Source organism: Oxyura jamaicensis, chromosome 9, assembly GCF_011077185.1.
Source record: "Oxyura jamaicensis isolate SHBP4307 breed ruddy duck chromosome 9, BPBGC_Ojam_1.0, whole genome shotgun sequence".
Lineage (NCBI taxonomy): Eukaryota > Metazoa > Chordata > Aves > Anseriformes > Anatidae > Oxyura > Oxyura jamaicensis.
Window position 1 is genome coordinate 5,104,658 of NC_048901.1, and position 24,110 is coordinate 5,128,767.

The 24,110-nt window shown below is 42.7% G+C and overlaps 1 protein-coding gene across 4 annotated transcripts in view; it reads left to right on the forward strand.

Annotated features, from left to right (window-relative positions):
• PAX3 (paired box 3) overlaps nt 1–24,110 on the forward strand; it is a 78,297-nt gene that overhangs the window by 43,728 nt on the left and 10,459 nt on the right. For 2 of the 4 annotated variants that reach the window (XM_035335106.1, XM_035335107.1), the window contains exons 5-7: nt 7,104–7,309; nt 17,915–18,080; nt 19,265–19,479. In XM_035335106.1, coding sequence (XP_035190997.1) covers nt 7,104–7,309; nt 17,915–18,080; nt 19,265–19,479 — 587 coding nt within the window. The remainder of the gene's footprint in view (nt 1–7,103; nt 7,310–17,914; nt 18,081–19,264; nt 19,480–24,110) is intronic. The other 2 variants (XM_035335108.1, XM_035335109.1) reach the window with 1 other exon arrangement.

The following is a 24,110-nucleotide window of genomic DNA, read 5'->3' on the forward strand; positions in this document are numbered from 1 at the left end:
AAAAAAAAAAAAAAAAAAAAAAAGAAAGAAAAAAAAGAAAAAAAAGAAATTAAAAAAATGTATTTTTTAAAAGAGACTGTAAATTAACTATTGTTCGTGTGGTAAAATTGTTTTCACAGTGTTGTCATTCTCTTCTAAGTTGAAATTGTTGAATAGCTATGAGCTGTCACATTTTTTGTAAGTTATAACTGCATCAAGCTGTGCTGACAAAATGTCCCTGCATAACTGTTAATATGCATTGTCATTTTAAGCATGAAACAGTTTAGCTAATGATTTATCTCTTATAATGCAGCACTTGGGGCAGCTGTATGATTTGTCTCTTTAGCAAGTCAAGTAATTTCTTTAACAAAATGTTAAGCACAGATGGGCCATAGGCTGTCAGTTAACCATTATTGTGCATGCATCTGCTTGCCTTCAATGCACTGTTTTATGTATTCAGCCACTTACTTAGGCACAGCTCTCTGAAAAGCGGAACCTACTCTGATTGGCAAATAAAATGTTCATTTGTCTCTTCTTCCTATTGTTTTGTTTTGGTAACACATGTCAGCAGCTCAATTACCCAGTTCATTAACAGCTCCCAATGGACATGATGGCCAACCCATGATAAGGAGGGCGATTGTGGCACATATGGTCAATAATAGCCTGTCTCTTGGTAATTGTAAATAAAAGTCACTGTTGGCCATTTCCTTTTACTGCAGCTACTGTTTTCCTTTTCACTTCGCTGTACAAAGCACATTTCTCAATGTGAATCAGACCAACCAAAATAAAAATACCATCCACTCTTCTCCACAACCTCACTTATATTGCTGCTCTGCCTGTTTCTGCCTTTCTTTGCTGACTTTCCAGCTTGCAGCTCACAGGAGACGCAGTTGCTCTTTGCCAATTCCGTTAACCGATTAATTACTCTTATTAATCAGTTTACTTAAACAGCAACATATTTTCTTCCCATTTCTCTCATTCTCTCAGTGAAGACTTTTGTAAAGTGCCTGTGGAGTTTAAAAAAGCCACTTACAATGTTTTTGTAAGCATGCCCTTTGCAAATAGCAGCGGTTTTCAAAGGGGGAATTGAAGTGTGACTTAATCCTTGTTAGATGAGTGAAATTCATGTCTAGAGCAGAGGGCTGCTTTTGGGTTTCATTTCTTGTTTTTAAATATATCATACTCAAAATGCCAGAAAAAAGGGTTAAAAGAAATTTTACTACTTATTGGAGTTTAACATCTTATCAAGTATTCGGTTGCCTTCTAGCAACACTGAGAATTGTTTCTCACACACTTTCTGATCCTAAATTTTCACTTTTTTAACTGGGAACTTGTAGTAGCATTAGCATATTTTATCTTAACCACACTGAAGTCTTTTGTGTCTTCTTATTTTGTTCATTGTTTTTTAAAATTTGCTTTTCAGTCAAAGCAGAGCAGTTACCCAAAATTTGTTAGCAGTTAGAGTTATGAGCTATTAGGGTGAAATTTGGGGTGCCGAATCTCCCAGTGAACTGGATACAATTGCAGCTTGGGATCCTGGTAAACTTGCCAAAAGTGCTTCCGGGGGAGCACTGCAACCCTCAGTTTTGGGGTGCTTTTTTAGGCATAGGGCCATGCTTGATCTTGGATAAGGGGTTCGGCAGCTGAGGGTCCAAAACAACTCACAGGTGGCCGGTCGGTGACCGCAGACCTCCAACACCCGTCCCTACCACCGGCCGTGTTCCCAGCAGCCCTGTAGCCTCCACCCGGGGCACCCGGGGAGTTGTTGCGTGTCAGGCTTTATTTGTCCGGGTTTGATCAGCGTGGGCCTGGCAGGCCGCACGCTCTGCCCTGCCTGGTGGCCCCTTGCCGTGGCGGGGAGGAGGCAGAGCGGAGCCTGGCGTCGCCTTTTTGCGGAAAGCGGAGGGCCGCTCTGCTCGACTCCGGAGCCTTAATTTTATTTTGTATGCAAATACAAGCCTGCCCCTAAACTGGGAGGGAGGGCTGGTGGGGGGGTGGGGGGAAGGAGGATGCTGGTAGAAAGTAAAGATGCAGTTTTATTTTCTTGTGGACTTTACTCTGAGGATAAAAAGGCGTGATCCTGGTCCATCAGCTGCTCTAGTGCCCGCTGCCGAAAGCCTGCCCCAGCTCAAGCGAGGGTCTGAGCACCGGGGGCTTCTGCAGCGAGCACCGGGATGAGCCTTGCGGCCTGACCTCCCGATGGCTTCCCCCTTCTCCATCCCCTTCCCCTCCAGTTCCTCAGCCGCACCACTCGTGCTGTGCCCAGGCCCCGGTGCAGGCAGAGGTCTCGCAGGGCTGCCTCCAGGTGCCGTTTTGGGGCTGGGGAGTGTGGATTAACCCCTGCTGTGCGTCCCCTTCCCCCGGCCGCCCTGCCCGGCCCCCCGCCCGCCCCCGGCCGCCTCCTTTGTGCCGCCCGCATCCTGCCAGGCAGGTGTCAGAGCCCTGAATGCGGGCTAGGGCCCTGCTGATGGATACCACAGATGGAGCGTGGAAATCGGCAGAATGGGCCTCAGCCACAGGCCATTTCTTAGGACCCAACAAAAGCCTCCAAATAAGTCAACAAAAATCCCAAAGATCACAAAGAGAAAGTGTCATTTGTCATTTGCCGCGGGTCCCTGTGGGGGCGGCGGCCCCGCCGCGTTCCTCCTCGCCTGCACCCGAGCCGACACGACGGAGGTCACCCGCGTCCCCTCCCTCCCACCCGGACGGCAGCCACGGGTCCCCACGAGCCCTGCCACCGGCACGGGACGAGGCGCCGGGAGGGCGGCCGGCGGGGCGAGGGAGCGCTGTGCGAACGCAGGAAGGCCAGCAAAGCGGCCGGCAGCCACCCTGCCGCTCGTGACTCGTTATCCGGTCTTGTTCTAGAGAGACCTGTGGCTAGTCAGAATTTAGCTAGTGGCTGCCCTGCTTTGGAAGAAAGGGCTGTGGAAAAAAAATTATTAAATGCTTTTACGGTGCCCAAATGGCTTCCAGAGAAGCTGTGCCTTCCCAGGTCTCAGGAAGGTTGGGTTTGTGGCGTGCGGTGTGCTGCATCCATATGTATGGCTTTTAAATGGTTGTCATGTTTCTGTTATTTAATTATTCAAATGAAATGTCTTGCTGAGAGGAAAAACAATCCAGGGAATGACCTCTTGCGCGTTATTTTGTTGTTCAGTTTTTGCCCCGACATGTCTATTTACAGTGTTTGGAGAACCGATAATTGCAGAATTCCACGTGACCAAATGCCTGTGAAGCTGAGCAGGGGCTTCATGTTGTAGCGCTAACCGGGATGCAGCCTCTCCTCAGGCCACCAGACAGGTCGCGAGGGGCCGAGGGACAAATAATTGCTCTTTAATGCTGTAATTCCTTCTTTAATTAAACTTCATGGCTCAGCTACTGGCGGTGCTTTTGGCTGCCGCTCCCATTTTGCTCGGTGTGGTGAGGAGGGAAACTGTGAGCCCCGCGCACGGTGAGTCTCCTTTCCCATTTATAGCCCACAGGGCTGGAGTACTGGGATCATTAGGACAAACGGTAAAGGCTAGTGATATGTGTGATGTGGGTCTGTGGAGGTGGTGGAGAAGGAAATAACCCAGCTAAAATCTGACCACCTTTTCTTATGCTGAACGATGTCTCGTTGCACCATGGAAGTCGGTGCATCTATTAGAGAGATAGATGCTGCTTAGCAAAAGAGATGTAGACTTTGGCTACAGAACAGGTATAAAATAAATACTGCTGTTTTACAGGCTGAGGTGCGTCTGATTTGTGTGCTCAGCCAATACTCTGGTAGGCTTCTCACTTCTATAGAAGTTTAATAATAGTAAGAAAAGATAAGGATAAAAACGTGGAACTAATCCTTGTTAAAAACACTTCATAGCAAATAAAAATAGTGTAGTCTGTCACACAGACACGTAACTATCATTTGAGATTACATTTTGTCTGATTTTTAATAACGTGGATCAGACAAGACAAAGGAACTCAGTGTTTTCAATAAAGCTGCTTGTGGTAGCCAGGTCTGGTAAAGGGAAATCTGATGAAATCAGAGGGATATGAAATCCATTTAATTTGATATGCATTTTCTCCCTACTTTAGTTTTTATTACTTTATCTCTAAATGTTAGCATCTGTGTAAGACACATTGTCTGGCTCTTGGATACTTTACTCAGTGCTTTCTGACTGGTTTATCTTTGTCCGTTTCATATACTCCTTAATGAAATGTAAAGTTAAAATGAAACCAAGTCAGTGTTTTGTTCTCTTTGCTGCAGGAATACATCACAAGATTTTACTATGTCTTCATAAAACATTTTTAGAAAGATTATTATAGGCTTCCTGACACCCCCACCCAGTCATCAAGGGCATTCAGGTCAGAAACATGGCACTAAATATCCACTCTAAGCTGCACAGTTTAAGCTGGCTCTTTACAGGCACGTATGTAGGTGCCTGACAAAGTCCCCCCATGCACCCTGCTGCAGCTGAGCAGCATCTCACCCTGGACTGGGGTGGCTGCGTGGGGCCCACGCTGCCAGCTGTGGTGCTTCCCTGTCCCCCATAAAACCCCCTGCGGGGTGAGCGCTGCTCTGGGTCGGGGTGCTCGGCACCACGTCTTTGCATCTTTGCTCCAGCGTCAGGGCTGTGCCTGCCTTCAGGCGATCTGCTCAGTGCAGAACTTTCAGAAGTACAGTGCCCTGCTGCTCCAGCTTGCCTCGAGTCTGCTTTTCAAAAAATGAGCAGGAGCAGAACAAAACCCGGAGGAGCCCTTGCCTGACCCAGGCGGTAAGGGCAGAAGAGAGTGATGTAGCTGTGTGGGGGTGCCATAGGTATCTGAGCCTAACGTGGGGAAATGATTTAAAAAATAAAAAAGCCCCATGATTTTTTTATTATTTTTAATTGTATTTTTGAACAGCAGCATGAAGCTATCATGTAGCTTGGCAGTTGGAGGAAAGCAGGTGCCACTGATTCACTTGGGCTGGGGCTCCAACTGAGATTTGGGATTTGTCACCAACTTCTTGTGTTGTGTTTACCTTGGGATACCCTAGAATTGCTTGTTTTATAGGGCATGAACTTGAACTACTTGGGACAGGATGCTTGAGCTGATTCCCCTTTGTCGTCAGGGACAATATTCTCCAGAACAGCTAAATCCAGTCTTACTTGGGGCAAAACTTCAGCACAAGCAAAAGAGTCTGAGAGCTGGATGTTCTCACAGTGCATTTATGTTGAGCTCTGTGGGAGTTCCTCCTGATGTCCTGTGTATGTTGGGTCCAAAATATTTATGGTGTCTGGACAATGAAGATATCTTTCACATAAGAGCCTCTTGGCTAGAGTAATTACTTTTTTTTTTTTTTTTTTTTTTTTTTTTAAATGCAGAAATTCATAAACTCTTCAGCTGGGCTGCTTATGAAAGAACTTTGTCTTTCTCATGCTGTAGGACTAAATAAACAGATTAGGTGTATTTATTAGTTCAAACAGCTTGAGAGAAATTGGAAATGTAAGATAGCTAGTACTGAACAAGGTGGGGGGGGGTTAGCTGCAGCTTGAGGAAGACTGATTTCTGTTCTGGCTTTGTGTTCTCAGCTACTTTCAAATAAATCATGTTAAGAAGATTATTTTAAATCAATGTCTATATCAATAATTTATTTGGAATTATTGAAGCAGTAGAAGCAATGCTTGCATTTCAACAGAACAAGCAGTTTCAGCATCGCTGGGGAGTGTCTGCCCTCTTTAGGTGGTTTCCCTTGAAATCTTGGGGAAGAAGGGGAACGCTTTTTGCCTGGGACAGCAGCAGATGCAAGTGAATACTGGCTTTGAAAATCTGTTTCTTTGGTTCATTACGGCTTGCTGGGGAAAGAGAATGTGGTTGGGTACCATAAGAGGCTTTGCTGCCTTCACAGCTGTAGCTATGGGTTCAGCCCAGCCGGGCTGTAGCTGGAGTGCATTCGATTACCAGGGAGCACAGCTTGAAGCTCTCGTGGGCACTGAGATCACTCCACAACTTCTCCTGTAAGGCTGGAGAGTTGTCCTCCAGCTCACAGCATGGGCTGGGACAGAGATCCTGGGAACCTGAAGCGTATCCCAGGGGATGGACATGCTGCACACGGTCTGTTTCTTTATGACTTTCCTTAAGCACCTATTTGGGGCGCAGTGAGAGGGACCTGTGGTCCAACACTGAGCGGCTGGTCTGCAGGCATGTCCCGTGAGCCATCAGCACGCACCTGCATCCACCTGGAGCCATGGTCTATTCTGGAAAGCCTCCCTAGGCTAGGAGGACAAATCATGAAATGTTAGGTGGAGGAAGCGATGCAGCCTGTTCTGTATTTCAGTTCTGGTTGTCACATACGTGATACGCTGGTATCAAGTTGAGTCAGAACAAATTATTGCTCCGAGCTATTTTTCCAGGAATTCTCTGTACACCATGTCTTTTTTGTGGACTGTTCTGAGGTTGTTAGGTGGTCCTAAGACAGGCAAGTAAGTTGCAAGAGAAGGAACATTTAAATATCCATTAAACATGGAAGTACCATTCAGAGTATAGGATAAAAACTACACAAGACATAAAGTAAATATAATTGAAGAAACAATTTATCCTAAATGTTATATATTAGAATATTATATTCAACACCTTTTTGAAGTGTTGTGATGTTGTAATCACTGCCATAACCATTTCAGCAGTAAGGTTTCAGTGATGGATCTATAGGGGAAGTCACACGCGCATGCATCCACAGTATCAGACTGTTTAAGTTACAACACGCACACCGGTGCGACAGAGATTTGCGTTTGTTCAGCAGCTGAGGGAAAAGAAGGAGGCTGTATCATTTGGATCTAAGCAGAACTGCTCGTGGTTTTAAGCACTTGGAAACCATTGGAGGAGTTAAAACAAATTGAATAATTCATCCATTCATTCAGAAAAATTTCTAGAAAAATGTGCTAAACTCATAGCTGAACTTTTGATAATTCTTTTTGTTTGAGCACATTTGCACAGTGGAACATATAACTCTGATTTGTTTCTCACTTTTTGCTGTTTTGAAGTTTGCCACTCAGTTCTGAGTCATGGGAAGAAAAAACAGCTTTTCCGTATAAGAAGATTTCATAAAATCTTTTGATTTTTTTTTTTCCCCTCAACTAAAGATAATTTTTTTTTTTTTAATTTCTTTTGAGCATCAGCACCCCAGTCTGATGAAGGCTCTGACATCGATTCTGAACCAGACTTACCTTTAAAAAGAAAGCAGCGTCGCAGCAGGACAACCTTCACAGCAGAGCAACTGGAAGAGCTGGAAAGAGCTTTTGAGAGGACACACTACCCTGACATTTATACTCGGGAAGAACTCGCACAAAGAGCCAAACTCACGGAGGCTCGAGTTCAGGTATGTATTTAAAAGCTGCCTAGCAAGGGGAATTTCCGTTTCTATTAGCATGGCAGTCCTTTTATATTCTCACACGATCCTGTTCTAAATTAGAAGGAAAACCTGAAGCCATGTTGTTTACAACCTTAGGGGTTTCTACATCTGTACATGGACAGTGATTTTCCAACTTTTTAAAACAACTGCTTTGAAAAACTTTTTTTGTGTGTGTTTTCCCCAGTAATTGTTCCATACCTACCATAAATACAATACTGCGTCTTTAGAGAAGAAGGTCTATTATCCCAGTTTGTTTATTTTATGCATTTGACAGCACTCTGCATATAATCAGTTCAGCTGTTGTGCCAGTTTATAGTTATTTAACTGATTTCATCTGTTGTTGTTTGGGTCTTTCAGGCATTAACGGAGGAGAGAAAAACATTTTAAAAAGGACAATGTGTTTATAGAGCCGCGTGAGTGAGCAGAATAACTAGTGCAGTATCTATAGTTTATGTTTAGGTTAGCTTTTGAAGTTGATTTAAACCTTGTAATATCTCTTTTATCCTCACTATCAGTTTAATTCAAAACAAAATAAACCCCCTAATAACTGTTAGGTCTTCACAACTTCATGTAGACCTGGATTGTCTAAAACAAGCTAGAGTGCTGGAGGAGTAAATCATGGAGTTTATTTAGATTAAAAAAAAAAAAAAAAAAAAAAAGGCACGAAGCTGGGTTTTCAGATGTCCAAAATGCTCAAATAGTAGCTAAATAATTCTGGAATAAACTGCAGCCAGGAGTTCAGGTTCACACTAAGACTTGCTCTGTTTCACAACACAGAAGCGTGTCCTGTGAGATGTTTAATACCACAGGCGGAATCCTCCGCTGCTCTGGTGCTCTTTCAGTAATTAACAAGCGAGAGTCATTTGAAAAAGCGTGCCCAGCTTAAATCAATCTGAGGTGCACATGTTTGTAAGCAAAGGTGTGGTTGGGTGACAAGCAAAATGAGTGGTAGCTTGTGATCTAACCAAGGATCCAGGTGGGTTGGGCTGCTTTGGTGAAACTCTTTTTGTGCTTTGACCCTTTGAAGCTCAGCCCGAGGCATTCAGACTCTGGAAACTGAAATGGGCTGATCCAAAATATCCCTCTGACCTTTTAAGACAAGGATGCCTATTGCAGCCTCCCGGTATTTACCCACTATCCGTCTCAAAAGATCCTGACTCTGTCACTTTTACCTGATAAATATTTTTGCAGAAGACTTCAGACCAAATTTCTTGCAAGTGTTTGTTATGACTGTGAGAGAAAATCAGATTTATGGATGAATTTGTCTGGAGGGCAAACTCAGTGGTGCATGACTCTCTTCTTAACTTGTTTACTAAGTAAAATGCTTGCAAAACAGCTTCGTATATAGACTTGGGCCAGGTAAGACCAAATCAAGCCCTGGGAATCCTTCATGCACTAACATAATATAGATAACTTCCTACAGACGTACTGTTACCAAAACGAACAGGATCTAGGATAGGACGTTTTAGGCTATGTTAGCCTCAGTAGGAAGATACGATAAAATGAAAAAGACCTTGTTCATGTTTTTCTAAATCAATGACCCACAGCTAGAAGAAAAGCAGAACTCTCATTAACATAACAGCTGTCTTAATGTGGCTTTAACCCTGTGACTTTTTACATTCCTTATGGCTTCCTTGGTTCCCTTGAGACGCATCTTGTCTCACACCACTGCTATGATCTACAGCCACACAAATTCCCCAGTACCTCTGACATATGGATATTTTACCTAACCCAGCATGGAAGAAAGTTCCCAGTCAATCAATGATTAAAATACCAGAACAAAACCTTTCTGGATTAAAGATGAGCCGGGGCTGAAGTAGCCAGCCTGTGGGTAGCTTCCTAGTGCACTCCATCTGTCTGGTACCCTTGGAGGCTGGCAGAGTGCTTTAGCAGTGGATTAAGGAATACAGGATTTTCCTTATCAGCATTCAGCACCTCTCTACAGCCCCTTAAAATAACCACCTATGATGGGCATGAAATAAAAGACGACCTGTGAAAAGAAATAACCTTAAGAGACTTGAGCCTGAGAGGGCTGGATATCCATACTGATGTAGCATTCAAGCTTTCTTAGTCACACTTCTGTTTTGGTAACAGTATGACAGAGATCAGAGGTACCAAATTTTTATGGTCATATACACAAAGATCTCTTCCACCGCTTCCAGATCAAGCGTTCTGAACAAGAGCTGGCTCTTTGCAGCCCAAGTCTGGGTAAACCCAGAAAATTCTTTTCCTTTCTTGAGATTTCCTAATGGGGTTGGCTGTAAGGACTGATCTTGCAGATTGCATTGCCTGGGAAGCTATTTAATTAATATTTAACTGATTACAACTGGACCAATGGGCTATTCTCTCAGTCCCTCCATGTTTTCCTTTTTCTACCCTGCCAGCTCCGTGCTTCCTCTTTCCTTCGATTCCCCAAGGGGATCTCTGAACACCCACGAAAGGAAGAGTCTTAAACCTCCTAACCATCTATTTTCTCATTTCCCACTGTTGAAGGGTAACCAAATGCATGTTTCTGAGCTGGTTGGTTGGAGGGGGGTGGGGAAAACCACCTCTGGGCTGAGATCAAATTTAGAACATTTCAGCCCCTAAGGGGAATTTTTTGAAAGCTACAAGCAACTGAAAACAGACTTTACACTGTGAATGCTATTTGTGTACTTAAATTGTGGGGACAGGAAAGGCTTTTGGGGGAAGAAATGTTGAAACAAACTCCACGTTGCAAGAATCACAAATACTATAATTATCACAAGTACTTCAGCACTGAGTGTAATAAAGCGTTAAAATGCTCCCTGCGATTCCTCCTGCCGTGCCTTTGTGCCCAAGGACACTGTGAGTCTCTCCCTTGTGTCTGAGCCTGGATGTCATGTGGAGACAGGGCAACCTCCTCCCCTGCCTCTTCCAGAGGCACCCGGCTCTGTTCTGCACATCAGATGCATCAGGAAGGGAAAAGTTCTTCGGTGTTGTGTGTTCATCAGAGACAATTCCAAAACTTAAGTCCCTAAGGTCTAGAATGACCCTTAAAGAAAAAAAAAAAAAAAAAAAAAAAGTGATGCTCTTTAACATGAAGTTTAAACTTCAGATATTGTGAGTTAAAATCACAAACCTGCAGTGCTTTACTGGTCCAGTTGAAAAAACTCGTTAAAACCATTAAGTCAGAGCGTAGGCCCTTGGTGTCTCTGGCATATTTTCACTGAATCAATCTGCAGGCTAATTCCAGAAGTGAAGTTTTCTGTAGATAAAGATCTAGGGCTCTTCCTGAGCTTCAGAGAAGCACAGTTATGGTTCTTTTAACAAATGGTGCGTAAGGACAGAAGTGGGTAGCATCTTCTCTGGCCACCTTCTGATTCTTGCATCGGGCTTATTTTTAGACCTGAATGAACTGGGCGAGCTTTGGCAACAGTTTGGAGCCTGCTTCAGACTGGCAGTGAGAAGTGTTTAATGTCATCTTTTGGTTCTAAACCTGGTTTAAGAGCAGCCTGGGGCGCACAGTGTGTGCCCAGAGCCTCCTCGCCGGCTGGCGGCAGGGAGGGAGGTGGTGCTCAGCGTTGGTGCTCTGGGCAGCCCGCTGAGCTTTCAGGTTTGCTGCGTGGCAAGCGAAGGGCCAGCAGCCTGACTTGGCTGACAGGGACCGGCAGGTCAGACCCACCTTTCTGGGCTGCGTGTTGAAGGCAGGCCTCCTGGGTTAACAGAGGCGAGACTCGCATGTTGGGCCGCGTGGGGACCCGCGCCCCGCTGCGTGGCACAGCGTGGGGCAGCAGGTCCTGCCGTGCTGGCTCCTGGCCTGGGCTGGCTGCAGCTGCATCTGCTGCCCCTCCAGCACCTCCGCTGCCTCCTGGCCCCTGCCCCGAGCAGGGCGTGCAGCAGTCCTGGTTAACCCCAAAAGGCCACGGGGGAAATTAGTTTGGACTCTTTTAGTCCATGAATAATGCTGAAAAAGCAGGGGCAAGTGGGGAAGAATTCTGAAACATGAATACATCCTGCCTGAAAAGGCTTTTCTAGGCCAAATCCCAGGTTTAAATTGTTTTGATTGAAAACTTTCAAAAAGAAAAATATGGTTTAACAGAAAAGTGTGTCTGACTGGCTACTATGATGGGGGTGAATATTCACATATCAAACTCATAGTAAGTGTGTTAGCTTTTGTAAAAAGCTTATCACAGCTTCAGCAAATAGAAGTCCCATGAGCAAAAAGTCCTGAGTAGCTGGAAGAAAAACTGTAAAAATATTTTCTTTAGTGCTGTGCTTGCATATTGTTTTCTTTGTTTCACTGTGGCACAAGGAAGGGAAGAGAAGGGTTTTGGAGAAGACGACAGAGGGGGGCAAAGGTGAGGGAAGCAATGATGACTTTTAAGCAACTAGCAAGATTTGAGAGCTCTGAAGTCCAATCTCTTCAATCTCTTAGCTTCAAAAGTCTCTTCTCAGGGACAAACAGTGAAAAGCATTCACTGGGAAATCATGGGAGAAAGAGGACCTCTGCCAAAAAAAAAAAAAAAAAAAAAAAGTCTTTATTTGCACTCAGCTCTTCTGAAATGGTTTGAGCTTGTACTTCAGCTGCATGGTCCTATGGGGAGATGGGATAAAGGAATGTGGGACAGATTCAGAAGCATTTAAGACCACTCAACAGATCTTTACAGTTATTCCTAATGTGGTTTATGGAAAATTTAGAGTGTCTCTTTTTTCAGCCTGTCCTTCTTGCATCATGTATAGGATACAGAAAGAAAATGTTGTGCGCATTCTTGTCGTAGATAACCCTGTAATTGCATTTTTTTTTTTTTTTTTTCCTGGGGTAAAGGAGGAATTCGTATGGGTAAATTATTCAACTACAAACACATGCAGGCCCAAGAAGAAATTTATAAATATAAAGGAGAAGAAAGGATGTGATTTTGATTCTATTTTTCTGGTCTCTGCTGCCTGAGGGCTCAAATTAGTGGCGCTTTAATTTATAAATATACAGTTCAATGTGCTTATTCGTCAATATCTTGCAGAACTACTCAGCTGCAGTGTTTTAGAAGTAGTTGAGCAGGACTGAGTCAGCCTTTCAGAGAAATGTATGAGAGTTGAGGATTTTGGATCACAGTGGGAGAAGGTTGCAAGTCATTCCCTTTGGCACAGCCTAGTGGTTTTTCTTTTTTGGGGGGTGATGGTGATGGTTTTTGGAGGGGGGAAATCTTATTTATTTTTTGTTTGTTTTAAAAGAACTCAGGTTTCAATCACATTGCTAATGCAGCATGATGATTCCCATCCTGCCAACAGCAGTGGAGTTTTCCCTTTAGCCTCTTCCCATCGGAAGGCAGCTCCACTGCTTCTGATATCCCCCAGATGGGTCCCCGGATGCATCCAGAAGGACTCCTGCTTCCAGGACTATAGGATGTGGTTTTGGACACGTGGACTTTGGGGTGGGGATTATGGTGGGGAAGAGGCAGATACCGTGAAAAATATTGTAAGGCAAAAGGAGGGAAATAAAATAAAAAACAACATACAACTACCACCCTTTGGCTAAAATTAGAAATGCCATTAACAATACATCAGTCTTTTGACTTTGTGTGTTTTTGGCACTCATGCTTGCAATGGTCAAGACTGAGTTTTAACAAAATATCCATGGGTTTCCTGCAAAATTCACATCTCAAATGCTTTGCCTTGGCAGTTCAGAGATCTTTTTGCCTTAAAAGCACATAGAACACTCTGTGTTTATGATCAGACTGTTGAAATGTCAAGGCTAATCACGCTAGCGTGTTCCCAAGTGAATAAATGCATCTTTTAAAGAGTATCCTGTTGAGATCAATGAAATAAGATGCTGGCATGATCACTTGCAAACTACTTAAAGCAAAAATGGTAATAAAAAATAGGATCTAAATATTAGAAAATAGAGAAGGAAGAAACCTATTAGGTCACTTAATACATTCAACACCAGCGCAATATATATATATATAATTATTATATTTGTTGAATATTATATATTGCAAAGTGATTTCTTTTTGGCCAGTCCAGTCAGTTCTAGATGCATGAAAAACTTGGGTAACCAGTGCTTACTTCCCTTAAATGATTTTCTTTTATTTTACGTTGCACTCTCATTTTTCTTCAATTCTCTTTTTGAGGCCTTCAGAGATGAAAATTTTGGCCAGGCTCTGTGGTTAAACTTTGTTTCCAAATCGTCAGAGTAATTTACATTCCATCTTTGAAAGTGACATAGGAACTGGGGAGCCAGCGTCTCACTAAAGCAAACGTGACTTGGCTGCTAGTGCAGGCATCGCTCTGGGATGCGTGGGTCACTCAGGCAAGCTGTGTTTCCTCTGGCCGTCTATGCGTTTGCACAACAGCAAGCACAATGCTGACCTAATTTAGAGCTTTTGAATGCTACACCAGTACAAGCAGGTCATGTTGCCTCTGACACAGTACTGTTTGTGTAACTGTACTGCTGTATTTTGAGTCTCCAAAACACAGTAGCTTTTATATCCCTCGCTTTGCTTCCACGAAGAAATTCAATGTGGTAGTGGTGATCGCAGTGCTACCAGGGCTTGGGCTGCCTTGGTCTGAGATCCTTGCTGTTGCTGGTGAAGGCAGCATACCAAATACATCAGTTTGTCTGGTGAAGCAGGATGGGGACGCTTTAGAGTTAGTTTTCTCTTGCTCTCACTACAGGATGGCGCTTTCTGGTCTCCCAGTGTGATGCTTGTGATTTTTACCGGTGCTTGTGCTGTACTTTGAGCATCAGTGTGTTTAGGTGGTGAACACCCAGAGGTGAGGCTGTGGAAGAACAGAAGTAAGCTATGGGGAACCTACTAGATTTGAAAAATCTACTTGATAATGTGGGGAGTTTGTAATTGTGATGAAATTTACTGAATGTAAGAAATCACTGTGTTTAAATCATACTGGAAATGAACAAACCAAAGAAAGCATTTCCCTGGGTGTTTACAATCTGCTTTTAAGCATACACATTGGCTTGTGGTGATTAGAATTATTTTTATGTATTGGCTTAATATTGACATTTTTTTTCAAGATTTCTTTAATTAGAGGTAACAATGCATGTGGATTTTTCCATGATATGTGTTGGCTATCATAGAATCATGTAAAATGATTAAATGCTACCATTTTTTTTTTTCCTGAAATGTTCAGTGTAAGTTAAGGCAGCTGAACATAGTCTAAGTAAAATAATAGGATTTTACAAAAAAAGTATCACTTCATCTAAAGTAGAAGGCATATAGCTGCTTCTGAATAATGTTTGGCATCTGACTCATTTTAACAAATATTACATAAAATGTAAATAAAATGTTTGAGTTATATAGTTTAGAGTAATTTGGTCTTGGCTCTCTAAAATGGATTTTCAACTTTTTAGCTCACCCATTTCACTTTCTTCATATTTCCTTTTCTTCTCACTGGTACACTATTTCTTCTACACGTTCTGTCTCACACCGAAATCTGCAGTTACGTGGCACAAAGTGGGAGTTTAACACGGTTGCAGACTGTGGTCGGATCCATCATGTGTCAAACACAGGTCACCATGTCAGAATGGCTGGGCCACGCTCGGTAGTAAAAGCCAGTGCATTAAAACATCCAGAACTGGATTCAGAGCTTCAGTCCGCTTGTGCAAAGGTGTGATGGTCACAGCTGGGGCCACACTTATGGTCATTTTTTATGATAAATACTTTTTACTTTTACCGAGGCAGATCCAAAGCCTGTTAAATGAAAACAAGGACATACGTGGATGAGACTCCTGGTGCTTGCTATTAAGATTTTTTTTTTAATGTTCCTTTCCATTGCCAGGTATTGAAGAGCGTGTGTGGTTACAGCGGCAGGGAGACCTTGGTGTCTGTGAAAGGGCTTAGGTCTTGTGGCAGATTCTTTGCACGCAGCCACGTTCTGCAGAGGGATCGTTTGGTGGAAGCTCGTTCTGCAGTTTTGAGTATGTTCAGAGTATTTTGGCAAGCCAGTTTTGGGCTACCTGTGGTGCTGGCTGGGTGCCTGCCTCGCAGCTCAGCGGGCCGTGCTGGTGGGGGTGTGGGTGGCAGAGCTCTGCGTACGTGTGGTTGTTGTGGGGCTGCCCGAGGCTTTTTGCCACCACTGAGTGAGTCCCTTCATGCGAGGTTTAGTGCATATATGTAGTTCTGGAAAAAGGCACGTCTGTAAAATGAGTCAAGTATAGGCAAGAGCTATCATCTGTAAACGAAAGCATAACACTTGGCATTAATGCAAATCACTTGCTGCTACTGAATTCCAGATTCGGATGCAACTCATTTTAACAGTGATCTAGAGCTAGAAGACAGACGCTTATCTGTAGTGGAAACAAAATCTCCTTACCTCATTTTGCTCAGTGAAATCCACATTGTGTAGTTCAGCTAGTGTTCCCAAAGCATTTGAAGATCTCCAGATAACCCTCTTGACCTGAAGAAGGGAGAGTGTCATGGAGAACCAACAGTTAATGACCTGGGTGGGCTAATTACAACATGCATTTACTGTTCCTTTCTTCCTCTGTGACCTCCATTATCCTTCCTAAATGCTCTTTGGCTCTTTAGCAAGCCCCTTCCTCCCTCTTCAGAGTATCTTGCCCCCCCTTTTTTTTTTTCTTTTCTCATTTTCAAAAGAGACCTTTGCAGGAGTATGAGCCTCTGGTAGGCTTTGAGGAGTACAAGCAGGTGGAAAGAGTCTGAGGAATAAATGAGAAATTCAGGCTGAAATGTCAGTAAGGGAGGCAAAGAGTAATGAGAGAGGTGAAAAACAATGTCGATGTCTAGAGGATGGGAAAGTAAAAATATTCTAGAATCTAGACCCATCTTCAACTGTTGCTCATCAGATAGGTCTCACCTCTCCACCCCTGGAGTGCCTTGTCCTGCAAGCTGCCTGCAGAAATGGTTTGTGTGGAGGCACAGAGAGGTGTTGTTATGTGTAGGAAAAAAACAAGAGCAGGACTCCTGAGGTAGAACAGAGGCTCCATCTCCACCCTAAATCTCCAACTGGACTGAGGGTGAGTAATGGAGGAGGAGGCAGCTGTGTGAACTGAGCAGCTCATTCTGAAGAGAGGATGAAGTCAGATCAAGCTATATGGCGACAAATGGCCTACACCAGAAACCAGGTAGCCCAGTGAGTCCCCCCACTCCTGCTTGTGAAACAGCACGTGGTGGAGAAGCCAGGAGCGTCGTCCAGAATGTTCTGCACACTTACATAAGGGCCACAGATGGTCTAGGTGATGTTACACCTAGAAATCGGGTCTGTGATGGCTGATTCATAAGCCAGTGTGGGCTGCTTGCTGGAAGGGTGATGGATCCGAGACCTAGCTTATTTTTACAAGTATGTCTATATGTGGCTAATTAGCTAATGTGCCTCAGTGGCTTTCAGGGTAGACTGCCCATGGGCTGTGCAGATGTACCTTGTGAGATCTTAGCTGACAGTTAGCATCTTTTCTGATTGATGGTATCCAGCAGTTGCAGCTGCTTCACGGTATACAATGATGAGCAATAACCTGTCTGCTTTTTTACAAAATGTGTGTAGTCTCCCTTATCCCAGCCTTTCTTTTCTGCAGTGATCCACCTCATGGAAAAGGTCCAGCACAGCAATCTAGAAGCTGCTCTAAATCTGCAGCAGAGCAGTGCTGATGCACGCTGGCTGCAGGTGCTCCTGCTGTGGCTGGCAGCCCTTCAGATCTATGATGTGTAATCACTATTAATACCAATATTTATTAACATACATACTGCAACTATTACTGTGTCTGCATCTGTGAAGTCTTGCCTCTTCCTTTATTTGAAGCAATAAGAGCCATCTAAGAATTGGAAAACTTAAAACATGAGTTAGAATGATGTGAAGGAATCACTTGTTGGTAGAAAGCAGATTTATAGCTGAAATGTTCCACTAATCCAAAACCCATCTGTTTGATACTGTGTCCTGAGAACAGATTTCAAAGTGGTTTTGAAATACTGATCTTCCACTGAAATTCTGATCTAGTGTTAATGTCAAGTTAAGAGATGTTTTGTGCATATGTGAGTATATGAAAACTTTCTGGAAGGGCTGTGGTGTTTCTTATTTTTTTTTTTTCTTTTTCTTTTTTTTGTACACAGAACTTGTATTTTTCAAATTAAAAGCTTAAAGTTCTGTCAATAATTAGGGCAATATAGCATCCCAATATACAATAAATGCAAGCACCTTCCGACAGCTCATCAAGGAATGCTGCTGACTTGTCAGTGAGTTAAATATAAAGGCAATACAAGCCAGACCAAATCGTGGCTGGCACTTAGATCGAATGGATAGACGTTTTTCCCTTTCTCGTTAAATCTGGCACAATAAGGATAGTGATTAATAGCTGTTAAAAGCACAAAAGCTTGGAAGCATTAGTCAGCTTGTTTCTCAGGAGGTTGTAGTAAAGAGGAAACTGGGGTTTGGGATTCCTGCATCCTTTCTGTTAAACCATGGAAGTCTGTGCCAAGGGCTCTTTTCTTCTCCAGGAGCCCTGAGCTGATGGCAGATATGCCCAGTGTGCATCTTCTCTCTCTCTCTCTCTTCTCAGACACGTTTTGAATATGATGCTATTATTTCTGGTGCACCGTTATTAAATGTACAAAATATCAAATGTGTCTAATTAAACATTTGTAGGTCTGGTTTAGTAACCGTCGTGCTAGATGGAGGAAACAGGCAGGAGCCAACCAACTGATGGCTTTCAACCATCTGATCCCAGGAGGATTTCCACCCAGTGCCATGCCAACTTTGCCGACATACCAGCTCTCCGAGCCATCCTACCAGCCCACCTCCATACCGCAAGGTACAGTAGCAAACAGGTACTTGGTTAACGTAGTGTTATTCGGGGTTTCCTGTCTTGATCTATTGCAGAAACATTTTATTGGCAAATATAGAAAAAAGGGTGTTGGCTACTTTAGGGTCTGAATCAGTGAAGACCTTGCGAGCCTGCCTATTTTAAACATCTAAGGAGTAGTGTTTGTTTTGCTGCAAGAAAGAGATGGTCACACATGAAGGGTGCTAGTTATAGGGAAATAATAACCTCATGCACAGCAGAGGAGTGCTGCTGGTACTGTGATGTGCACGTTTCCCTACCTTTGTGCTGCATTGGCCTCCTTTGCTGAGAGTGTCACGTCTTGTCCTCTTCATTGCTTTTGATGTTGGTGCACTGGAAACTTCTGTAAGTACTCTGAGTAGTTACTTGATGCTGGAAATAAACAGCTCTTCAGACCATCACTTTGCATCAGATAGTAGCAAGTCTCATGGTAAAAATCTTTCTTAACCTTACCAGAAATGCTTTGAACTCTGATGGACTGGAGAGGGGGAAAACAGAGCTTTAAATCTAGGTTATACTAGATTTTACTCTTAAGGTGAGGTTTTACTCTTACAGGTGAGATTGCATAAGCCAAGTTACTGTTACTGCACTCTCTTTGCTGCCTCCATGAGGCATTGTATGCTAACTGTTGGTGGATGTTGTTGCCAGGTTATGTTCTAATTAGGGGAACTTTGTAAAGCCCCGGACTTCTCCCATCCATTTCTAGTTTCAGTATAAATCATGGCAGAATTCCTGTGCTGCGATGACGAAGGGAAAAAGCCTGTCTTCCAAACAAACAAAGCTTTGCCTTTGTGTATATATATTTTTTACATGCTTATATATAACTATATAAACCATATAAAATATATTTTTACATATTATATATAATTCTGTAGTGTCAATACTGAACAATGTGCCTGCTAAGAATTGTCTGAAAAGTGCCTGTGTCTGGTGCTATGGTTTTTACAGTCTATTTAATAATGGTGATTTCATGGAATTTTTGTCATTTAACTGGCCAGCTGAATATCTAGCAACGTTGAAGGCTTACCATTCCATTTAACCAGTACTTACATGAAGGTTCTGGTGAAATTATATCAAGTCGAGCTTCACATAATGAACTTATTATGCCAGGAAAAAGAGGAGGAAAATGATCAACATGTTTCTTTTGCTTCCAGCCGTGTCTGATCCAAGCAGTACAGTCCATAGACCTCAGCCTCTTCCTCCAAGCACTGTACACCAAAGCAGCCTCCCTTCGAATCCAGAGAGCAGCACTGCCTATTGCCTACCCAGCACCAGGCATGGATTTTCCAGCTATACAGACAGCTTTGTGCCTCCGTCCGGGCCCTCAAATCCCATGAACCCTGCCATTGGCAATGGCCTTTCACCTCAGGTCAGTCCTGTGTTTTCAGACAGAGGATTTGCTGTATACCAGAACCAAAGAGTCTATTCCCTCAGGCCACAGTATAATGAATTGCCAAATTTAAACCATAATGTATTCTTTATACAAGCCACATGATTTCAGTTTGCTAGTTTCCTTCTTTTTATTTTTTTGTTCCTACTGACTGAATCAAGAGTCATAGCTTATATTTAATTTCAAGTGATTTATAATGTAATCATGCAGGCTTTGTGTTTACATTCAGTTGTCAAGCATGTACTGCTATTTTCCTGAAGATCCATGGCTAGGTACAGAAAGTAGATCTTGTAGTTTTTGCGTGAATAAAATTTCTTTAAAATAACCTCCCAGAGGTTTTACCAAACGGTGCGGGAAATCACAGGCAGGTTGTACTAGGGGAGTTCCAAGGGCTGAACAATACGCATTGAGATGAGCTGTAATCGAGTTATAAATACATAAATTAGGAGTATTACTGCTCCTTGGCAATATATAAATGCATGAATACCATAATTGTTTTTCTAATTTGCATGAGCTCTTTTTAGGAAATCATGTTAATAAATTGCCTTGGTAATTGAGTGTCAAAAGGTTGGTTAAATTTTCCTACATGTGGCTTCTGTCTGAAGCTGACATTATTAGTTAAACTTGAATAGACGGCAGTTTATTTTATTAGCTAAAGCTTTGCCCAGGTGCTCAGAAGGAGTTGTCCAGTAAATTCTGAGAAGTCACAAAGAGGATGCAATCTATAATTACAATCAGGAATCTCTTCAGGGCTGAAAGTGAGAGTTTTAACGGCTTTATCTTCTTTCTACCCTTTTTTCCTCTCAGTGGTTAGAAAAACAGAGAGAAGCTCAGAATGACACAAATGAAAAGTGAAAAGACAATTATACTCAATTACACACTAATCACCGACTATCACCACTGCCTAAGCAGGGAGAGGGCATTCTAATAGGCAGAAAATGAGATTTTAATGGCACAAAGGGTGGCCAAAATAACGACTCGTATATCTTTGCCTCCTTCGTTTTCTTCAACTTGTGGTTTGCATCTCGGGAGTACAGTTCCTGGTTCCTGTGCAACGGTGATAACTCTGTGCAGCTGAAAAGTTCAAAGGCACTGGAGTTGAAAAGAATGAATAACAAAGGCAATGAAATAAACATTTTTGCCCAAAGGCAAAAGTTCATAAACCCTTTTTTGTAACAGTAAATGTAATTAAGTTTCACAGATTCCTATAGCATAGAGTGGGGTACAAAACTTTATGGCTTGAAACCTCAGGAAAAAAATACCAACAGAAAAACAAATGGATGTACTTCCAACAAGACTTGAATGGATTTTGTTCTAAAGAATTCTGATTTATAAATGCAATCTCCTATAAAAGCCAAGACATTATACTAGTTGCTTCATTTTTTATTTTTATTTGTTTAAATGGACCGTTTTGTAGTGTGCAAGGCTTCCACAATTTTGACATAAATATCTTTCTGGGATTCAGTGCTAATCCATCAAAAGTAGTTGTTAGTGTCAGTTTAAATGTATGTTGGTTCTGGCTATGGAAAATGTGATCTTTTTTTCTTTCACAAAGCTTTTATTGTCTGTGACACAGAAGTGGAGCGCAACAGTAAAGAAATCTTGTGATGTCTGGGAAAGTGGGACAAAAAAGTGAGGCCAGGTTTCCTCCTCCCCCCGCTTCCCCCCCCCCCAAGTCTTGCTGATTTGAGGTTTGATATAATCAAAAGGAGATCCCAGAGCAGATTAGACTTCTTTAATCAGTTGCTGGGTTTTACACCCAGCCCTGTCTTTAAGCTATGAAACTTCTGAGTTTTTTTGTTTGTTTGTTTTTAAATTATATATTTTTTAAATTTTTTCTTAGGCATTTGAAACGTTTTTCTTCCCCAGTGTTTAAAGCTGCTGGCCTTATCCTGCACCTTTGCCAACAAGTGTAGGAGGAAGCTGATCACTCAAAAACTAATGTCATGTTCATCACTGAAAGTACACAAGAGATTAGCTATACCCATTTAGATGTTGAACAGCTTCTTGACAACTGAATGATGAACCTGACTGGCTGATAAAGATCTTTCCATCACCCAACAGAGCAAACAAACAAACTAAAAAAACCATCCCTGAAATACTCTTGCAGTGTTACCAACAGCTCCTCTGAAACAGTTTTGGAGCCTAAACCAAGACTGAGATGCCTCGGTGTTAAATGGGACACCTAGGCTTTGTGCTTCTGCAGCTATTTCTGTCCTCTTCCTTGGGTGAACTATGTACATAATGTGAAACAAACTGTGGGACTCTAGAGAAACAACTGCGCTTTACGCCTGAATGACGAGCCTAAAACATTGGTGTCACGTATGTGCTGCGCTTCTGGGTTCCTACCCTGCTTCACTTGGGGGCTTGGTCCCAGAAGGTCAGGCTTCTTCGGGATCCTGCGTGCAGCAGGTGTCCAGGTGCTGACCAAGGTCAGGGTAGGCAGAAAGTCTAAACCAGTTCTGTGCTGGGGATTTTATTAAGAGAAAAACAGGAATTTTCTTGCTGAGTGGCCATGTTGCAGTGTCCTGTGTGTGTGCGTGGAATTTAGATGAGAGGGAAAGAGAGTCTTTTTACTAGCTGGTGGATTTTTGACCACAATAAATCTGGGTGTGTGAGCAATTAGCATAATGTTTCCGCCCATCGATGTCTCTCTCAGACGAGCACGGGATATACTGTGTTTAAAGCTGAATTTACGGTGACCTGGGGCTTTGCCTGAAGCCCAAATAGTTTTTTGCAATTAAAAAAGAACTCAGAATGTGCAGACCAAAATCTAATATTCACAGGATCATAGTCTTGCCAAACACAAAACTCCTCTTCCTCTTTGACTTCAGTTTATTCTAAATGAGGGTCTGACATGCGCTGGGGAATGCTTTATTTACTGTTAAGGATGTTTTCTTTCTAACTTTGTCATTGGGGCTGATGGACAAATGTGCTGTTTAAGGCAAGTACTGGGTGAAACAGAGGAAAAAGGGAAATGACTAGGGTGCTGTAACTTTATTTTTATCATGTTAGCCCTGAACTTGGAAGGCAGAGAACTGTCTCAGTCAGTTTTAATAAGCAGAATTCTCCTTAAGGTACTTGTTTTGCTGGCTGATAGTTTGTTGGGAAATACAATGTTCTTGTTTATATGAATGATAGAATAGGAAGAGTCGCGTCTTGTTAACATTCAACCCTTCTTAACATCAAGGCAAGATCTGCAGCTCCCCTCCAGATGACGGATGATCCTCCCTGTTCATCTGGTTTGCTCGTTACTACCTGGCTGTGGTGAGAACCCCTGTCTCTCAGACCTGCAGAGGGTTGACTTTTGCAGGAATGAGACTGATGGATGTCTCGGGGAGCTGATACCCAGGAGTGTCCTTGTTTGTATTTGATGAAAAAGCAACCAAACCACAAGCACTCCATCTCAGCCAGAGCTCTTTAAGTATAACATCGGAACGGAGATTATTAGTGTGTAATATATGTAAATTGCATATTTTTTGTGTTTTCTATGCCTATTATGCAGCTTCTTGGCTTTCATGCATACATTTATGGGAATATTGTATTTCCTTTTCAAATTAGGCTTCAGTTGCACAGTGCATTTTCTCTTAACAAAAATTTGTTAACTCAAAATTGTTAGGGAATAGCATATCTCTCCATTAATGTGTGTGTGCAGGACTTAAGCGGGCCTCTGAACTGCTATGCCACTTTGTGATCCTGGTGTTAGCAATCACCCCCAGTTCTTTGGCTGTAAAGCAGAAGACAGGCTACCAGAACATTGGTCTTGTGAGTGCTGCAGGTGTATGGTCTTCCTAGAGAGCAGATTGTATTTACGACAGGATTTCACTATTTTGAACTGCTTCGTTTAAGATAAGGAAAAAGTCTTTTCCGGTGTACACGGACATCCCTTGACCTTGTCATGTGCTTTTTATTAATGTCCAAGTAGCACAGTTTGCCCTACACCGTGCGGTTCAGACAGTTTGCAGGTTTCGAAGGGTGCTATTTCAGACTGCTCTTGGGTTCAGATGGAGCAGCAATACTGTACTCACCTAGCTGCCCGTGAGGCCACTTTCTTCCTGTATTTAACCTGTAGGATACCCACTCGCTTCCTGCTTTTAACCTACAGGATACCCGGGCTTAATACGGCTTCATTGTTATTTATTTATTTATTTATTTATTTTTCATGAAAAAAGAATGAATGCACGTAACCTGTATCCTGCTGGACATCAGGCTGGTTTTTTTTCCTCCTTGCCCTCTAGAAGACTTCTGAGTCCTTTTTCCTCTCCCTTATTGTCTTCCTCCCTGACTGAGTCAAACTAGTAGCTTTAGAGGTTGTACTTTCAAAATGGGAAGTGGACTGAATGTTGAATGCTTGCACAGAATATCATAACAGTCTTGAAAATGCTTTGCAGTTCTCATGTAATTACCTGGAGCTCAGGAACAGTCTTGATAAGAAAATTCCGAACTTTTTTTGTGAACAGTAGTAAAAATACCAGCTGTTTCAAGGTTTCTTTCTTCTACTGTCAAAACATTTCACTGCCTGAGTTTAAAAATTAACCTGTAACTCTTCTTAGTGAGATAGATCTTAAGTAATTGGCTTCTCTTAAGTCTTTGAGAGCACTTGGTTTTCA